We start from the raw sequence: 15,951 nt of genomic DNA, 5'->3' as shown, positions 1-15,951 counted from the left end.
TGGAAGCCTACCCTGGCTACCCTCCGTTCGCGCCCCAGAACTTCCATCTGCAGGGGTCCGCAGGTGCTTCCGCCCCGCCCAACGCCCAGGCACCCCATACACGGCTCGCAACACTGCGCAGCTTCCACGCTTTACTGATCACGCTGGAGCATGCGCGGGGCGAGCCGGGTCGGCCAATCCGCATGGCCCGCGTCATCAGCGCGCGTCCGCCCCGCCCCCCCTCAGCAACGGATCTCGTAGGCGGCAGGCGGCTGCAGCGGGAGGCCCTGCGCGATTCCGGGCGCTGCGCCCTCGGCCGCTTCCGCCGGGCCCTCGGCGAAGAGCGGCTTGGAGCGGTCGATGACGAACATCTCGTGGCCCCGCTCGTCGCGGAGCTCCTCGAGCTGCGCGAAGGTGCAGGGCCCGTCCGAATAGTCGTTGACGAAGAGCGCGCCCTCCCCGGGAGGCCCTGGTGCCTTTTTGCGCCTGCGCCGCCTGCGGCAGATCATGGTCGCCAGCAGCAGCGCCGTGAGCGCCAGGAGCGCGATGGCCGTCGCGATGGCCGTCTGCGTGGCCAGGCCCAGGGCGCGAAAGGCCATGCCGCCCACCTCGGGCAGGGGCTCGTGGCTGACTGGGCCGCCGGCCCGCGGCGGCGCCGGCGCCAGCAGCAGCTGCTGGGACAGGTTGACCAGAAGCTGGAAGGGCAGGCGGGCGGCGCCGCCGGCGTTGGAGGCCTCGCACTCGTACTTGCCGGCGTGGGCCAGGGTGATGTTGGTGAGGAAGAGCATGCCGCTGCCCGTGTCGGATGCCCCGGGCCCACCTGGGCCCGGCACCCCGCCTTCAGGTTGGGCCTGGGCCTGCGGCGGCCCCTCACGAGGCTGCGCCACCTTTCTCCAGGTCACCAGGGGCTGCGGGTAGCCGGAAGCCTGGCAGGCAACCCGCAGGTCCTCACCGAGGTTGGCTGTCACCTCCAGCGGCTCCACGTGCACAGAGGGTGGGATGCAGATGAGGCTACTGCCAGATACTTCCAGGAGACTCTGAAGTGCCAGGCGGGGGGGCTCTGCACACGTGATTTTCTTGTCCCTGGAGCTGAGCAGGCGCTGGCCCCCTTCCTTGATCCAGGTTCCCAGCCAGTGCAAGGCACAGTCACAGCGCCATGGGTTCTCTGTGGGCAGAGCAGCAGCGGACAGGTAGCTAGCTCAGGGGTGGCTCCAGAGCACAGCGTGTGTGGTTGGGGTTGTTGGCCAGAGCAGGAGCCCCTTTCTCACCTCCCACAGTTGGGGACCCCTGCCACCCCTTCTCTGACCCCAGGCTCCTTAAGTGTGGGCAGCCAAACCCCCCCCCACCTCCTCTCTGTGATGCACGTCCAGTTTACTTCACCCATCTCTGAGACAGCCCCCGCTTCTCTGACGTCTCTCCCTGTGACAAGTCTTGCTATCTGGGGGGAATCTCTGTGTGCACATAGACATCCCACCAGCACTAAAACCTTGCACATCCTGCCAGCCTTGTCTTCGGGTGCTGTCTCCAGGAAATGTCCCCAGTCCTGGTCTCATCTTTCCAGTTTTTTCCTGCCTGCCCTCTCCTGGCCCCAAAGTGTGTGAGCCGCTCAGCTCTGTCCAGTTTGTTTAGGGACTCATACCTTTTCTGTCTCCCTTAGACAACTGTAACCCTGCCAGCACCCCTACTCCTAGCAGCCTTCTGTCATGGCTATGGGTGGTGGTGGGGCCCCCCAGAGCACTGCCACTGGAGCCCCCTCCACAGCTGGGCCAGCTACCTACCACCACCACTGTGGTCAAGGAAGCTACCTTTGCATGAGAGTCCCTTGCCCCCAGAAAGAGGTACCTGTGAGGCGCAGGACCTGCAGGCTGGCCAGGGGCTGTAGGGCCTCCTGGCTGATGGTGCCCAGCTGGTTCCTGCTGAGGTCCAGCAGTGCCAGCGAGGAGAGCCCGGCCAGGGCCTGGTCCTCCAGCAGCTCGATGCTGTTTTCCTGCAGGTGCAGCTCCTGCAGTCGCTGAAGCAGGGACAGTAGGTCATCAGGGAAAGGAGCCCTGGGGGACATGTCCCCTTCTTACCAGGCTAGACTGGGCTGCCTTTTCTTCCCTTCACTACTCCAGCCCGGGAAGGCAGGTGGCAGTGCAGGAGGACCTCTTGCCCTTGTTGCCCACTCCTCCCCCCTCACCTGCAAGTGTAGGAAGGTGAAATCCAGCAGCTGTACCAGCTGGTTGCCAGCTAGGTAGAGCACGCGCAGCTGGGCCAGGCCGGCGAAAGCGCCAACGCGCAAGCCGCGCACCCGGTTGCCGGTGAGAGCCAGCTCCAGCAGGCGCGACTGCGCACGGAAGGCGCCTGGCTCCAGGGCGCGCAGGCTGTTGTTGTGCAGGTAGAGACGACGCAGGGAGGCGAGGGGCGCCAGGGTGCCCGGCTCCAGGCGCGCGATGCTGTTGTCCTGCAGGAACAGCGTCTGTGCCGGAAGGAGGGAGGGAGGGCGTTTACCCCGCTGAGGGGGTCTCTCTTTTCCCTAGGGCGCCCCAATCACCCACCGGGAGGCTCACACACCATCCCTCCGTGTCGTGGGCACCCCTGGCCCGCAGCCCGGCAGCCCCACTCGGTGCCCACCTGCGTCCCGGGCGGGATTCCGGGTGGGACCAGGCGCAGCCGCAGGGCGCCGCACTCCACCGTGGCGCTGTAGCAGCGGCAGGCCGCAGGGCAGCCGGTAGCGCGAGGCGGGAGACCTGGCAGTGACAGCAGCGACAGCAGCAGCAGTGCGGGCGCCCCTGGGGCCATCTCTTGCGGGACCGGCCGCAGGCCACGAAGTTGCAGCCTTCTCAGCAGCCTCCCTACAGTCTGGCCCCGATGGGATGCGCCTCCTGAAACACAGGTTGTCAGGCCTGTCCCTGACATTTGAGAGCCAGTGAAAAGCACGGATGGAGGCACACACCGTGTCTGATTTTTGAAGTTTGAAATTAGTTCAAGAAACTGATAAAATAAAATGTTCATTGCCTTCCTTTATAAAAAGGCATAAAGATCTGGGGCATCAGGTTTCGGTTTAGAATTTCTCATGTCCTCAGTCTTGCCACACAGGCCACAGAAGGAGCGCCTACACCACCCCAACCCACTTCTCTCCCCATCCCATCTCTGCCCAAGGCTCCACGCTGCTAGTGTCCGTCCCTGCCCTCACCTAACCTTGACCCAGGGTTTACTCTAGTCATTTTTATCTCTAGAACTCATGCTATGACCCCAACCCTGGGATTCACCGGTTGTGAAGTGATGCAGGACAGGGGCACAACTGGTCTCAGGGCAGCCACCAGCCACAGGCACAGTTTTGTCCAGCCTCTGGCCCTGCTCTCCTGGGGGTGGGAGTTGGTAGAACAGCTTAGCTAGAATTAGAGCTTTTCCTCGGAAATTGTTAGACAATTGGGGGATGAGACAAATAGGAAAGCCAGTTCAGAAGCTGTGGGCCTGTGTTCTCCATGCTGGCTCCGAGAAAGGTGCATCCGTCTTTGGGGGTGGGTGGGGCCCTGGAATGGCTGGGGTGTGAAAGAGGGGCCTTGGGCCACTAACTGGGTTTTAGTGTAGTTTCCCAAGTAGGCTCTGGGAACACTGATCTCCTGGACTCTGAAGGAGTGTGTAGCGTTTTGGGGTTTAGACACATGCAGCTGTGACCCTAGAGAGAGGAGAAGGCCTGGATCTAGTTCAAGGCACAGTGAGTCCAGTTGTAAAGGTGGGGACCTGGGCTGAGAAGCCAGCCAGTCTGAAGCCAGGGATGGCAGGGCTGAGGGTGTGCTATCAGCTAGCCTTCAGCCCCACCTCAAATGGTCCCTGCTCTGAACACCTGCCTGTTCACCTGGTCTCCCTATTAGGAGAGTGAGTCATGTGGAAAGACACCAAGTGGCCTTGGTGTTTGTTTAAATCTTGCTCTAAATTGTAACTCACATGATTATTTAAGATCACTGAAGAGAAGTAGGCACAGCAAAAGTTTTAATGGAATCGCTTTGGCCCAGGCAGAGGCAGTTCCCAGATGTCTCAGAAGGTGTGTGAAGAACCCCGAGAACTAGGGGGCATACTCTGAGCCCCCAGGATCCATTTCCCTGAGCAAAAGATTTGGCCCAGGGCGTCCACCTAGCTTCCAGTGGCAAGGCCTCTCAAACAGAGAAGGTTCTTGGTCTCCTCCTCAAGACTCAGGGGACTGCTGCCCACACGGACACCCACTAGATGCTGATTCGTGTGGAAGGGCTGGCCTGGGCAGCGTTGAGGACTCAAGCAGGAAGAGCAGGGAAAGCCAGGCCAGAAATCCTTTTACTCAGCGGAGAACCCCCTAATCTGGCTGGGCAGGGGGCGGGGCGTCACATACTGGATTTGGCAAAGGCTGTCACTGTCTCCAGGGCGCCCATCTGTGCGGGGAGGGGAGGCTGGAGGGGTAATGGAGGAAGCCCTGCGACGCTCTCCAGCACAGTGCGAGGCCCAAGTCGGGTGCCTTGATCTCCCAAGGCGCCCCCTGCATCCCCTCCGGCGCGGTCTGTCCCAGGCCGGTTCAGGGCAGGGCGTGGTCCCCGCCAGGTCGCACGCCCTTCTCGGTGATCGCCGGGGACAGAGCCGGGATGGCCCCTGATCCCGCCCCCACGCCCGCTGACCTTGGGTCGGGCGCCCCCTCACCTGACGCTCCTGCGGCGCGGCTCCCCCGCCGAACCCCGGCCCACCGAGCAGCGCCGGGCGGGGGAGGGGCGGGCGCCGCTCGCGCTCGCGCACTGGAGCCCCCGCACCTCCCTCCCGGCCGCCCGGGTCTGCCGTCGCGAGCGCTGGCCGAACCCGAGGACTCCGAGGACGCCCCAGACCGGGGGTGTGTGGACGGGGTAGAGCACCCGTGACCCCGCCCCTCCCGCGTCGGTTCTCGGACCGCGGCAGAACCTCGGACAGCGCCGGGCGGGGCGGGGCCGCGGCGCACCTCCGCCGCGCACGCGCACTCGGACAGCGCGCTCTCCGGGTGGCGCGTGCGCAGCGACGCAGCCCGGGGGGGCGCAGCGGGGCTGGGGGCGCCAGCGGCTGCGAGTCCGCCGCTCAGGGCGGCGGGGCGGCGAGCAGCAGCGGGGCCAGGTCCATGGTGAGGGCGAAACGGCTGCCCTGCCAGTGCACGTGCGAGGGCAGCTCCGGCGCGCCGGGCGCATACTCGAAGCAGGCGCTGAGCTCGAAGGCCAGAGCCGATCGCAGCAGGCCCACGCCGCCCGCGCGCTCCGGCGCCGGGTGGTAGAGACGTCCATTGGAGGCCAGGGGCAGTAGGCGCGCCGGCTCGAAGGGCACAGCCAGGGCCTCGCCGCCGCCGCAGTAGGAGAGGCGCGGGGGCCCCGGGCCAGCGGCCAGCAGGTGCGTGAAGACCACGGGACGGTCCTCGCAGCGTAGGAAGTTGCGCTCTCTGCCGCAGGGCGAGAGGAAGGGGAAGGAGGCCTCGTAGCGCCCGCTGCGGTTGGGTCTCAGGCGGCAGAAGAAGGTGACCAGGAACTGCGGGTCTGTGGGGGGGGGGGGGGGGGGAGGCCGCGACTGCTCAGCATGCCGGGCCCCGAGGCCCCCTAGGCCCTACTGCCCCAGGCAGGCGTTTCGCCCTGGGTCACACCAAGGGCAGACGCCGGCGGTCGGACAGCCTCCCAGGCCTCACTCTAGTTAGGGGGCTTTTGAGCGCAGGACGGCCAGTGCCCTGCTGTGGGCAACCCCGCTGGCAGGTTGGGCAGCGGAGCCCTTCAGGGCCCTCCCCGAAGGAAGAGGGAAGGTGGGGGAGGAGGGCGCATCAGTACCTTTGAAGCAGGTGATGAAGTTCTTCAATTTGGAGTCATCCAGGAAAAGCTGCAAAGAGGCAGACCGTGGCCCTTGAGTCCCAGGGGGAAGCCCGACATAGCCGGCCCCAGGGAGAGAAGGCCTGGGCGGGCCTGAGCCTGGGCCGGTGTCCGCTTTCTTTGCTCGTCTGTGCACACTGTGTGCAGGGAGGCGCGTGGAAGGTAAGCCTGGGGGCCCTGCAGACTTCCCCACATCTACCCCGCACCCCCGGTCTTGCTTCCTCATGCACAGGTTCTTTGGGTTGGCATGCCTTTCCCGCGCCTCTTCCCGCCTCCTTTCAAGTTTCTAATGAGATGTGCCCCTCCTCCGCGGAGGCTATCTGACTTGCTTCCTCCTGTATATGGCGGATGCCCCCGCCAGGGCTTCCAAAGCAGGCGGGGTGCCCCCAGCTGGGGGCCGCAGGATCTGGGGAAGCAAAGCGCGCAGGGCGTAACCACGTGTGGGAGGTTGGCCGCTCGTACCTAACCCTCTGGGGCCGGGGCCGGGCGCCCCAGTCTCTCCAGCGCCACTGCGGAGGTCGGGTACCCTTACTTTAAAGACCCCGCCTACTCAGGCCCCGCCCCTCACAGGGTCCTCCCTCAGGCCCCGACCCGCAGAAACCCGGCACCAGGCCTCGCCTCTCACGGGAGCCTCCCTCAGGCCCCGGCCCCGCCCACCTGGCCCTGATGATCCACGTAGTAAAAGTACTCGCGCGTCCGCGGCTCTGGGCTCTGGCCCTGCGTGTAGGAGACGCCCCCGCCCCCACCGTAGGCCCGGGTCCCCGGGGACCACGCCAAGCCGAGGGCCCAGGGCCGCAGCACTCCGCGCGTCGCCCACATTGTCCTTCCGTGCCGGAAGCGGCCAGAGGGTCACGCGGGGGCGGTGCTGCGCGAACGTAAGTCCCTTGGTGGCTGCGACCTCGCGCTTTGGGTTCCGGCGGCGGCCGCGGAGCTCGTCCCCTCCTCCCGGCCTCCTCCCCAGCCCCCGGGCTTTGCTTGTTCCCCGGACCCCGGGCGGTCCCGACACTCTTCCTTCTCTGGGCTTTAGGGGCGCGCCGCCCTGCCGTTCGGCTGGGAAAGGGGTGGCGGGCGGGGCCTCCCGACGGTGGGGTTCGGGTGTGAGACGCGGGTGTGGGCGATTTCGGGAACAGGGATACGGGCTGGGGACGGGGCGGCGCCGAGCGTGTGGGCCCTGTCCCTCCGCCCTCGGAGGATGGTTGCTCTCACTTGGGCGAGGCACCTGCCCTGTTTCCTCCCCCAACCCCACCCACGGTGGGGCAATCTGCCTGTCCAGCTGGGTGCTGAACAGCGAGGTGGTGAATAAACACTGCCTAGACGCCTATGCCAGCTTGCGGGTAAGGTAGCTCAGAAAAAGCCCCCCTCCCAATCAAGCAGGGCTTTCGGGCTCAATTGTGATACCCCAGGTGCCTCGCACCTTGCGCGCCTACCTGGAGCCTCGTCCCCGTTCCCGGGAAGCTGCCTTGCTCTCCCCCGCCCACCCCCTGCTCCCCCCATTCTCCCTTGGCCTGGCTTCCACCCTGGTGCCCACACCGGCAACCGACTGGCCCCGCCGCAACTGGAAGGAATGGGAGGCGACAGGCTCGCAAGTGTCCATACGTACTTTATTCACACAAAGTGTTGTCATCTCTCGAGTCCGTGCATCAGAGCGAGAGTCTGTGGCCGGGCCGCCCCTACCCAGGCCCCGAGACCACCGGACTGAGGACGCTCCCCCAGGGGACACCAGGCCTCGGCAGGACTGGGTTTTTTTTTTAATAATAAATAAAAACTCAACTCTAAATATATATATATATAATATATATATAAAAAATATATATATATATAATATATATATATATAAAAGCCGGGGAGAAATTAAGTTTTACAACAATTGGAACTCAAAATTCCAAAATGGAAAATGTACAAACTGAGAGTCTAGATACCTCCCCTCCACCCACCCACCCTACCCCCCGCCCCGGCTCTGGCCTCGAGGAGGGGCAGTCCCCGGTGCCCCTCTGGTCCCCCAGTTCAGGGCTCCTTCCTTCTCATCTGATGCAGGTCCTGGATGGGGATGGGGCAGGGTTTGATTTTTGGTCAGAAGCCAAGAGGGTGGAGAAGAAAATGAAGGAATGATCTCAACTTGTCTGCAGAGGATGGGAGAGGACTCAGAAATAAATAACATTTGGGTTAAGACTATGTCATTAGCAAATTTAGTTCTTATATCTTTCGCTCTATTTATATCTCTATACACAGGCGGGTTGGGATGCGGGATAGATTCTGAATTTATAGTTACACGAAGAAAAAATACTCTTGCCCCTCCCCCACCCTGCCCCAAGAATGCCTGCCCAACCCTGCCCCCCACCCCAGAGGACTTTGGCTTGGGGGCCCCTCTCCACCCAGAGAGAGCCTATCGGGCCCTGCACCAGCCAGGCTCTGCTGTGGTGGTGAACAGCCCAGAGCCCTGGAGCCCCCAAACTCCTGTGCAGTCACCACGCTGGAGACCACAAGTGGCAGGGGGAGGGGGCGGGAAGGGACTGGGGAGGGCGGAAGTCGCAGATCAGGAGACCCCCAGGTCAGGGGGAGGGCAGAGGAAGAGCAAGATTGGCAGCCGGGTTGGGCCGGGGCCAAGCTGAGCGCAGCAGCCCCAGCAAGGCGGCTCGCCCCAGGAAGGGCGGCTTGTGCTCTCAGGCCGGCCGGGAGGGGCAGTGTCACTTGGCTCCAGGAAACAGAAGGCACTTTCTCGCGGCCGAACCGCGGCTGGCGGTGGGCGGGGCAGAGCCGAACGATACGGCCACGAGGCCTGGGGCGGGGCAGAGGCGCCCTTCCCGCAGCCCCTCTGCCTTGGCTGCGCCTTCAGGCCGAGGGCCCGGGTCGGAGGATGCGGGTTCCAGGGCTGGGGCGGGCATGGGCGGAGCCGGCATGCTACCTCCGCTTCTCGGGCGTCCCCTCCCCCCTCCCCGCGTGCCCCCTGCCCGGGCGCACCCGGGCAGGCTCTGTCCCCACCCTCGGTCCCTCGGTGCCCACGCGCTATAGCACGCCCTCCATGAAGGTGGTGTCCAGGTGCTGGATGAGCACGCGCAGGAAGGACATCTCCTTGCGAGTGTTCTCAAAGATGATGCGCGGGTCGTCCGAGCGGCAGCGCAGGCAGTTGGGCGCCATCACCATGGCCAGGTTGCTGACGTCCATCTTGGTGATGGCCACATTGGCGGGCTGCACGAACACCTGCGCGGGGAGCGGGGAGCTGCGGGTGGGCCGGGGCGGGGCGCGGAGGGGCGGGGCGCGGAGGGGCGGCACCGCCTACCTGGAGGAAACGGATGAGGTAGCACAGCACCAGGCGGTTGATGCGGGGCAGCGCGTGCACCACGGCCACGGCGGCCTCGGGGCTCTCGTAGTGCGCGATGCACTGCTCGTAGAACTCGTGGGGGATCAGGGGCTCCTCCAGCTCCCGGTACCACAGCTTCAGCAGCGACGCTGTGGACGCAGCGCGGGGGTTTCGGCCGGGCGGGGCAGTCGGGGACCCGCCCCACCAGCAGCAAGGGGCGAAAGCGGCCGTGTGTGTCGGGAGTGGGGGCGAGGGGCCAGGACCAGACGGGAGGTGTCCCCCCAGCCGTGTGGGCTGCGCGGCCGGAGGCCAGCGGGCTCCTGGTCCTGAGGGCCTGGACTGACCCCGAGCGCCGGGAACCAAGAGAGGCTGTGCGGCCACCGTGAGCAGGCGAGCGGAGGGAGGCGCCGCGGAGGCTGTCCAACGGCAGGGGGACACTGTGCTGGAAATGGACCCGAGGGCTGGACCGTCCGAGCTGCTCCTGCTGCTGAGGGGGCTGGGGACTCACCTGGGACGTGGGGGTCCTCCAGGCCTGTAGGCACCTTCCACTGGTCCACCTGCAGCTTCAGGGCATTCACCTCATCAATGTCCCCAGGGACTCTGCCAAGCACAGGGCAGGTCTCAGGGAGGAGGAGCTGGGCTTGCTCAGGGTCAGGGCTGCCTGACCCCTCTCTGCCCAAATGGCCTCTTTCCTACCAGAGGGAGGTGTGGCTGGGGTCCCCTGTCCCAGGCCCCCATCCCTCATCCCTCTGCTGACTGCCCCCATGCAGATCCCTTCCTCAGAATGGTCCCTGAGGCCCAAACCCATAAGCCTGTTTCCCCACCTGTCCCGGGTCCTGGGTAGGTGAGTCACGACAGCAGGTGACTGGCCATGTGCCATCCTCCATGGGACAGGGCCATCATCTCCACTCACAGGTGAGGACCGTTTGCTGGGGGTTGCTGCATCTTTCCAGGCCCTGCCTATGGTTGGTGTCCAAGCGCCCTCTGGGCCCCTGCTGGCCCTTTCTGCAAGGGCACTGTCCCTGGCTAGCTCTCCTGTCTGGGTTCCGGCGTGCTGCCATTCAGGAGGGACAACCCTGCTGACCCACCGCCTAAACATGGGGCCCGCCCCACCCTCCTGGCCGCAGAGCGCCCGGCCCTTCTATCTGCTCCAAGCTGCCCTCCCTGCCTGCATGCTGGCCTCTCAGGGGGCTTCTCTGGCTGCTCTGAGGCAGGGGCCCGGGGCCCACTGGCCCCCGTCGGCCCAAGACACGTGGTGTAGACACCCAAGCCCCCACACCAGGGCCCAGGTTGCAGGGCACCTGAAGATGCCTTCTGTCTGGTCACCGTTGAGCGCGAGCACCTCCTCCGACAGCCGAGTCTGTACCCAGGGCAGCTGCCGATCAGGGTAGCGCTCCTTCTGCATGCTCATGACCTCCTGCAGTGCACTGCCAAACATGGACGGGCTGAACACGGCGTTCTTGGCATGCCGGATCTCCTCCACGTTGGGCTTCTTCAGCCCCTGCAAAGGCGGCCCAGCTCTCTGTCCCAGTGTGGCCTGGCGCCCAGCTCCCAGCCCTCCCTCCCCCTGCACCTCTGCAAGGGCTGCCCCTGGCTCACCCGCCCTCTTTCCTCCTGTCCTCTCGTCCCTGTGAACCCCAGGCCTGGGCCGGGGACCCCCAACTCCCTGGCCCCTGAGTCACCAGAGGGGCCTCCTACAGCATCAGAAGCTCCAAGTGGCACCCTCCGCACTGCGAGCCGTTAACTGCCCCCCCGCCCCCTCCCCAAATCTGCAGCCCCCGCCTCCCGTTGGACTCTGTCTAGGCTGCCCGCCCACCTCTGCCCAGCTGTCCTGGGAGAAGTTCGTACCTTCTTGGCCCCAGTCAGGGCTGCCTTCTGCAGCTTGTGGTAACAGTACTTGGCATATGTGCTTATTGCCACCCCTGGAAAAGAATGGTGCCAGTCGGCTTGGCATGGATGAGTGGGAGCAGGGGCTGCAGGCCAACCAGTGACTGAGAGAGGAAGCAGCAGGAGGGGTGAGGAGAGGGGGCTCCTGCAAGAACCTAGGGGCCCAGGCCTCCTCCTCCTCCTTCCTCCTTTCCTCCTCCTCCTCCTCCTCCTCCTCCTCCTCCTCCTCCTCCCTCCTCCTCCTCCTCCTCCCGCCGCCGCTTGCCGCAGGCAGTGGGTCCTTACACTCCTGGGCCGCCCTTCAGAAGTAAACTCATGTGAAGAGGCAAGGGGGCACTGCCCTCTCCTCCAGAGGAAGCCCTCTGCCAGCCTACCCAACCCTTCCCCTGGCCAGGAAGGTCAGGCTGGGGATGAGGTCTATTCCCCAGGGGGAGTCGCAGGCAGGCTAGGGCAGGGCCTGGGGAGCCCCCTGAGAAGGCTGATCTCCATGTGCTGCACTCCTGCAGGCACTCGGCTCCCATCGCCTTGGGCCAGCACGGGAGGAGGGAGCTCTGGGGGGGCTGGACAGCAAGCCCAGCTCTCTTGCAGCCCTGCTTCCAGCCAGAGGCCCTGGGCAGCCCAGGGAGAGGCCTTAGCCCACAGGACCTCATGCCTGCTTGGTCAAAGGCTGCCTGGGTGGGGGTCAGGGAGAGGGAGGCCCAGGGCCTGGCTCACTTGGGAGGGGCATGAGTGTGGAGGGGGTGCTGTGTCCTGAGCCTGGGTTTCGCTGGGAGGGCAATGCTGGGGAAGGACCACATGGTGACTCTGCCTGAGGGCTGAAGGTGACAGGAAGACTGGTCTCCTTTCTCAAGGGAGGGGGCTTTCTCAAACCTCACCCCTGAAAGCAGAAGTTCTAGCTGGTGGTCATGGAGGGTGGCAGGGCCAGCAATCCGAGGGCAAAGACCTCAGGCCACGGGTCTTTCCAGATACGGTGTGTTGGGGCAGGTGGGAGTGGGGGGCTGGAGGCAGAGGGAGGAGGGGGTAGAGGGAGTGGGGAGGAGACCCCACCCAGGGAGGGTCTGAGACGTGTGGTGCATCTTTCCCGGCCCAGGCAAGGCGAGGAGCAGCAAGACAGAGGAGCCATCTGGGCCGGGCTGCCCCAGACCATGGGCACACAGATGGGCCGACCGTGTGCCTCCAGGCTCAGGACAGACCCGTTCCCTGCAAGGCTCTGCCTCTGCTGGGCCTCCCTGCCTGAGGGGGGGCCTCTGGACCCAAGTCTCAAATATAGTCTTTTTTAAAGGAAGCAGTTGTCTGAGGACACAGGGTTCCGTGAACCTCAGTGTGAAGAACACAAACATGTCTCATTCGTGAAAACCTTTTCATTTCTAGTTACCACAAAATACTTCTGTCGTTATAACTGGTAAGGGGGTTCTGTTTTAGAGTAATCAAAATGAAAACAAACATTTCTTATAGGTGTTTAAACCCTGAAGAATCTGTTTCAGGTCCCTGGGGACCCACAGACCCAAACAGAGAATCCTAGCTGCAGCTACTAATCAGCCAGCTTGGGACACAGCACTTGGAACCTTCTGCCATCGGCCCACGTGGGCAAGCTCTTGGCTCAGGGAGAGTGGATGGTGCTCAAGCAAACGGAACCCGGGCTGCACCCTGAGCACCGGGAGCCCAGGGAGTGCGTGGCGGCACCTGCTCGCTTTCCCCACCTGGGAGCATGCCCACCCCTCCCTTGGGTGACAGCCTCCTGACCCTGGGCTTGGGGCCCGTGGGCAGACTCGCCCTGACCTCCTGTCACAGGGCTTCCTGGGGCTAAACCGGCCTCTCCAACAGGCTGTGATCTGAATATCCTTGTGCCACCACCTCTCACCTGGCGATTGTGGTGCAGCCTTTCCAGGCCTTATTTCCTCTCTGTAGGATGGGGACAGGTGCCCATGAAGGGCTGACCTCAGTCTGGCATGGAGTGAGGGCTCAGTTGAGGGCTGCAGCTGCTGGAGTCCGAGCTTTTGTGGGCGGACCAGGGACTGAGGTCTCGTGTGCCTGGAATCTCAGGGCTGGGGCACCTCTGCTGCCAGGGCACAGCCTCCTGGGCCAAGACTATGGGGTGTCTGCTGAGTGCCCGCAGCCAACCCAGGGAAACCCACCTGGTGCTGCGGGGGACTCTGGGTCCACTGCCCCGTGCTGGCCTTGCCAGGGCACGCTCCCACCCAGCGGAGAGACAGCGGCCCCCAGAGCGACTGACAAAGCAGCCCTCCCAGAGCCTCTGCTGCTGTGCCAGGTGCCCAGGCCAAGAGCCTCGAAGGCCGCTGGGTGTGGCCAGGACCTGCCACCTCTTGGCACGGACTCTGCTGGGTCCCAGGGGAACTAGCTCCCTCCTCTGACCCCCTCGGGGCTCCAACCGCCCCTGGCCTACAGGAGCCTGCACTCTGTGCCCCCAGCCCCACCTCACTGCTGCATCGGGACGCCAGCGGATGGGCTCAGGCCGGAGCTCAAAGCTTCCGCTCCTGTCCCCAAGGACAGGTGCCCAAGAGCGCCTGGGAATCCTGGATTGCGGCTGCCCCCCTTCTTCTGGTGAGGGTAGCATGTAGCCAGAGAGCTTCCCAGAGGAAGGGGTGCCAAGGGTGAGTCTCACAGGAAGAAGAGTGGGGCAAGTGTGGGTAACCAGGTACAGGTGGGATGGGGGCTGGTCCCAGGGCCCTGGTGCCAAGAAGGGAGGCTCATGGGACAGAAATGGACGGCCGGGTCTCCTGGCCAGGAGAGCACAGCCTTGGGCTAACAGGGCTTCTCTGGAGCTTGGGTGGGGGTGGGCTCCTGAGCCAGGGCCCAGGAGAAGAGCAGGGATGGGCTGTGCTGGGGGCCCCAGGGAAACAATGCCAGGCTTGGCCCCCAGCCCCAGCTGGAGGTCAGGGCTGGGGAGGCACCTGCCCACAGGGCACTCCCTCACTTAGGGGTGCCTCCAGCAGGCCCCTCCCCACAGGGAGCCCAGCATGCACGTTGGAAATTGTTCTGAGCGCCGTGGAGAAAGGCGCAGGGCAGGTGTGGCCTCTCCCAGGAGCCCTGTCGACGACCTGGGCTTCCAGCCCACTCAGGAGGAGACCTGACGGTTAGTGTCCCCCCACTGTCCCCCCAGCCCAGAAGCGGTTAGAGAGAGGAGGCCAGGCGGCCGAGGCCGGAGAGCAGAGCCGTGCAGACGCAGCGCACAGGGGCCGCGGGAGAGGCCCTACCATCCGGCTCCTCAACATAAGGCTTGGGTTTCTTTCTCAACTTGGACTTCTTCTTAGTGTTCCTTTCCAGGAGCGCTTTCATGTGCTGTGTCACTGGGGAGCAAACAAAGGGTGAGGCCACAGAACACAAAGAGGAACACGTGCCCACACGGTCCCGCTCGGGACTGACCCTGGGCAGCTGGGAGGGCACTGCCCCAGCCTGCTGGGCTCCTCGGAGGGAGATAGGCTGATGCCCCGCCAGAGGTGGAGGGGAGTCCTGGGCACAGGGGTGGGTGTGCGGGCACACCTGGGTCGTGTGGCTGGGGAGGTGCCAGGAACGTGCCCCTGGGCAGTGGGGAGAGGATGCGGTCAGCTCCTGACCCGCTGGCCGACAGAAAGGCAGGGGTAGGGAGCCCCCTGAGAGGGCCACAGCCCAGCCACCTGGTTCCTACGTGGCTGCGCTCCAGGGGCTGAGTGGGTGCTGAGCGAGAGAGGAGGGGCCTGGCTCCCCTCTCTGGCTGAGCTGGGCACCCCCCCCACACCCCGCACAAAATAACTCAGCGCTGTCGATGCGGACCCTCCATCCCCCCATCCCGTGCTCTGGAAGGAAGTCGAGGCACACAGCCCACACTGAGGTGGGATTCACGCTCCCCTCATGGTGGACCCTCTTACCTACATAAATTATTCGTAATTTTTTTTCTTTCTTTTTTTGGCCTCATTGTACGGCATTCGGGGATCTTAGTTCCCCAACCAGGGATCGAACCCGCACCCCCTGCAGTGGAAGTGTGGAGTCTTAACCATTGGACCACCAGGGAAGTCCCATATTTTTAATTCTTATGCATGGAAGAGGTCCCCTAACCCTAACCCTATATCTATCTAATCATTTGTTCAGTATGGGCTTAGGGATATTCATTTTACATTGTCAGGTTACAATTCAACATGACTTTATTCTGTTGCTCAAAGTGCTCCAGCTTTGGCCCCGGGGAGCTCTGTGTCCTGTGACCCGTGTCCTGTGACCCAGCCCATCGTCTCCCCTCTGGCACTTCCTCCCTTCTGGCACTGCATCTTGTACATTCCCTACCCCAGCCTTAGAATCAGCTGCTTCTCCAAACAGCTCTGGTTCCTTTTAATAGAAAATGGTAGAAACCAAGAGCTGCGGGTCAGGTGTCCTCAATGCTATTGGGGTGTCATTGCTTCTAGGCCCTAGGCTGACAGGGCAAGGAAAGATACATGTGTATACTAGGTTGAAGAGACTCCCTTCTCTTCCAAGTTTTTTATCAGGAATAGAATGTTGGATTTTGTCAAATGCTTTTTCTACACTTATTGAGATGATCATATGGTTTTTTTTTTACTCTGTTGATATGGCAAATTACATTGATTGATTTTTGAATGTTAAACCAACTTTTCTTCCTCAGATAAACCCCACTTATTCAAGATGCATTATCCTTTTAATATATTCTTGGATTTAATTTGCTAAAATATGGTTCATTTTTGTCCTATGCTCATGAGGGATACTATCTGTGCTTCTTTTTCAAATTTTTGGTAATGTCCTTTTCTAATTTTGATATAGAGAGAATTGGGAAATATTCCCTCCACTTCAATTTTCTGAGTTAGTTGCTACACAAACAATGAAATATTTGATAGAATTCACTAGTGAAGCCATTTGGGCCTGGAATTTTCTTTGTGGGAAAGTTTCATAAGGTACCAATTTCTTTAATAGATATATGATTTTTCTGGTTATTTTTTATTGAGTGATCTTTGGTAGTTTGTGTCT

At 62.8% G+C, this 15,951-nt stretch overlaps 3 protein-coding genes across 8 annotated transcripts in view; all 3 read right to left on the bottom strand.

Annotated features, from left to right (window-relative positions):
- Positions 1-118: 118 nt before the first annotated feature.
- On the bottom strand, positions 119-2,808 carry LRRC24 (leucine rich repeat containing 24). The gene is made up of 4 exons (XM_057531973.1): positions 2,593-2,808; positions 2,159-2,437; positions 1,822-1,990; positions 119-1,144 (listed from the first exon to the last, which is right to left on the bottom strand). The coding sequence occupies exons 1-4, from the start codon at positions 2,758-2,760 to the stop codon at positions 222-224; spliced, it is 1,539 nt and encodes a 512-aa protein (XP_057387956.1). The 5' UTR covers positions 2,761-2,808; the 3' UTR covers positions 119-221.
- Positions 2,809-4,891: 2,083 nt separating this feature from the next.
- C17H8orf82 (chromosome 17 C8orf82 homolog) lies at positions 4,892-6,721 on the bottom strand. The gene is made up of 3 exons (XM_007185510.3): positions 6,456-6,721; positions 5,760-5,808; positions 4,892-5,477 (listed from the first exon to the last, which is right to left on the bottom strand). Exons 1-3 carry the CDS (start codon positions 6,615-6,617, stop codon positions 5,032-5,034), a joined length of 657 nt encoding a protein of 218 aa, XP_007185572.2. The 5' UTR covers positions 6,618-6,721; the 3' UTR covers positions 4,892-5,031.
- Positions 6,722-7,747: 1,026 nt separating this feature from the next.
- The window catches only part of ARHGAP39 (Rho GTPase activating protein 39), a 90,386-nt gene continuing 82,182 nt past the window's right edge, over positions 7,748-15,951 (bottom strand). For 4 of the 6 annotated variants that reach the window (XM_057531928.1, XM_057531926.1, XM_057531931.1 and 1 more), the window contains 6 exons: positions 14,199-14,291; positions 10,945-11,018; positions 10,398-10,597; positions 9,605-9,696; positions 9,076-9,245; positions 7,748-8,996 (listed from right to left, as the gene is read on the bottom strand). In XM_057531928.1, the coding sequence (XP_057387911.1) occupies positions 8,802-8,996; positions 9,076-9,245; positions 9,605-9,696; positions 10,398-10,597; positions 10,945-11,018; positions 14,199-14,291 (824 nt within the window). In that variant the 3' untranslated portion in view covers positions 7,748-8,801. The remainder of the gene's footprint in view (positions 8,997-9,075; positions 9,246-9,604; positions 9,697-10,397; positions 10,598-10,944; positions 11,019-14,198; positions 14,292-15,951) is intronic. The other 2 variants (XM_057531929.1, XM_057531930.1) reach the window with 2 other exon arrangements.

The sequence above is a fragment of the Balaenoptera acutorostrata genome, chromosome 17, assembly GCF_949987535.1.
Source record: "Balaenoptera acutorostrata chromosome 17, mBalAcu1.1, whole genome shotgun sequence".
Taxonomy (NCBI): Eukaryota; Metazoa; Chordata; class Mammalia; order Artiodactyla; family Balaenopteridae; genus Balaenoptera; species Balaenoptera acutorostrata.
The sequence above is the reverse complement of the archived record's forward strand: the minus strand, read 5'-3'. Positions and strand labels throughout refer to the sequence as shown.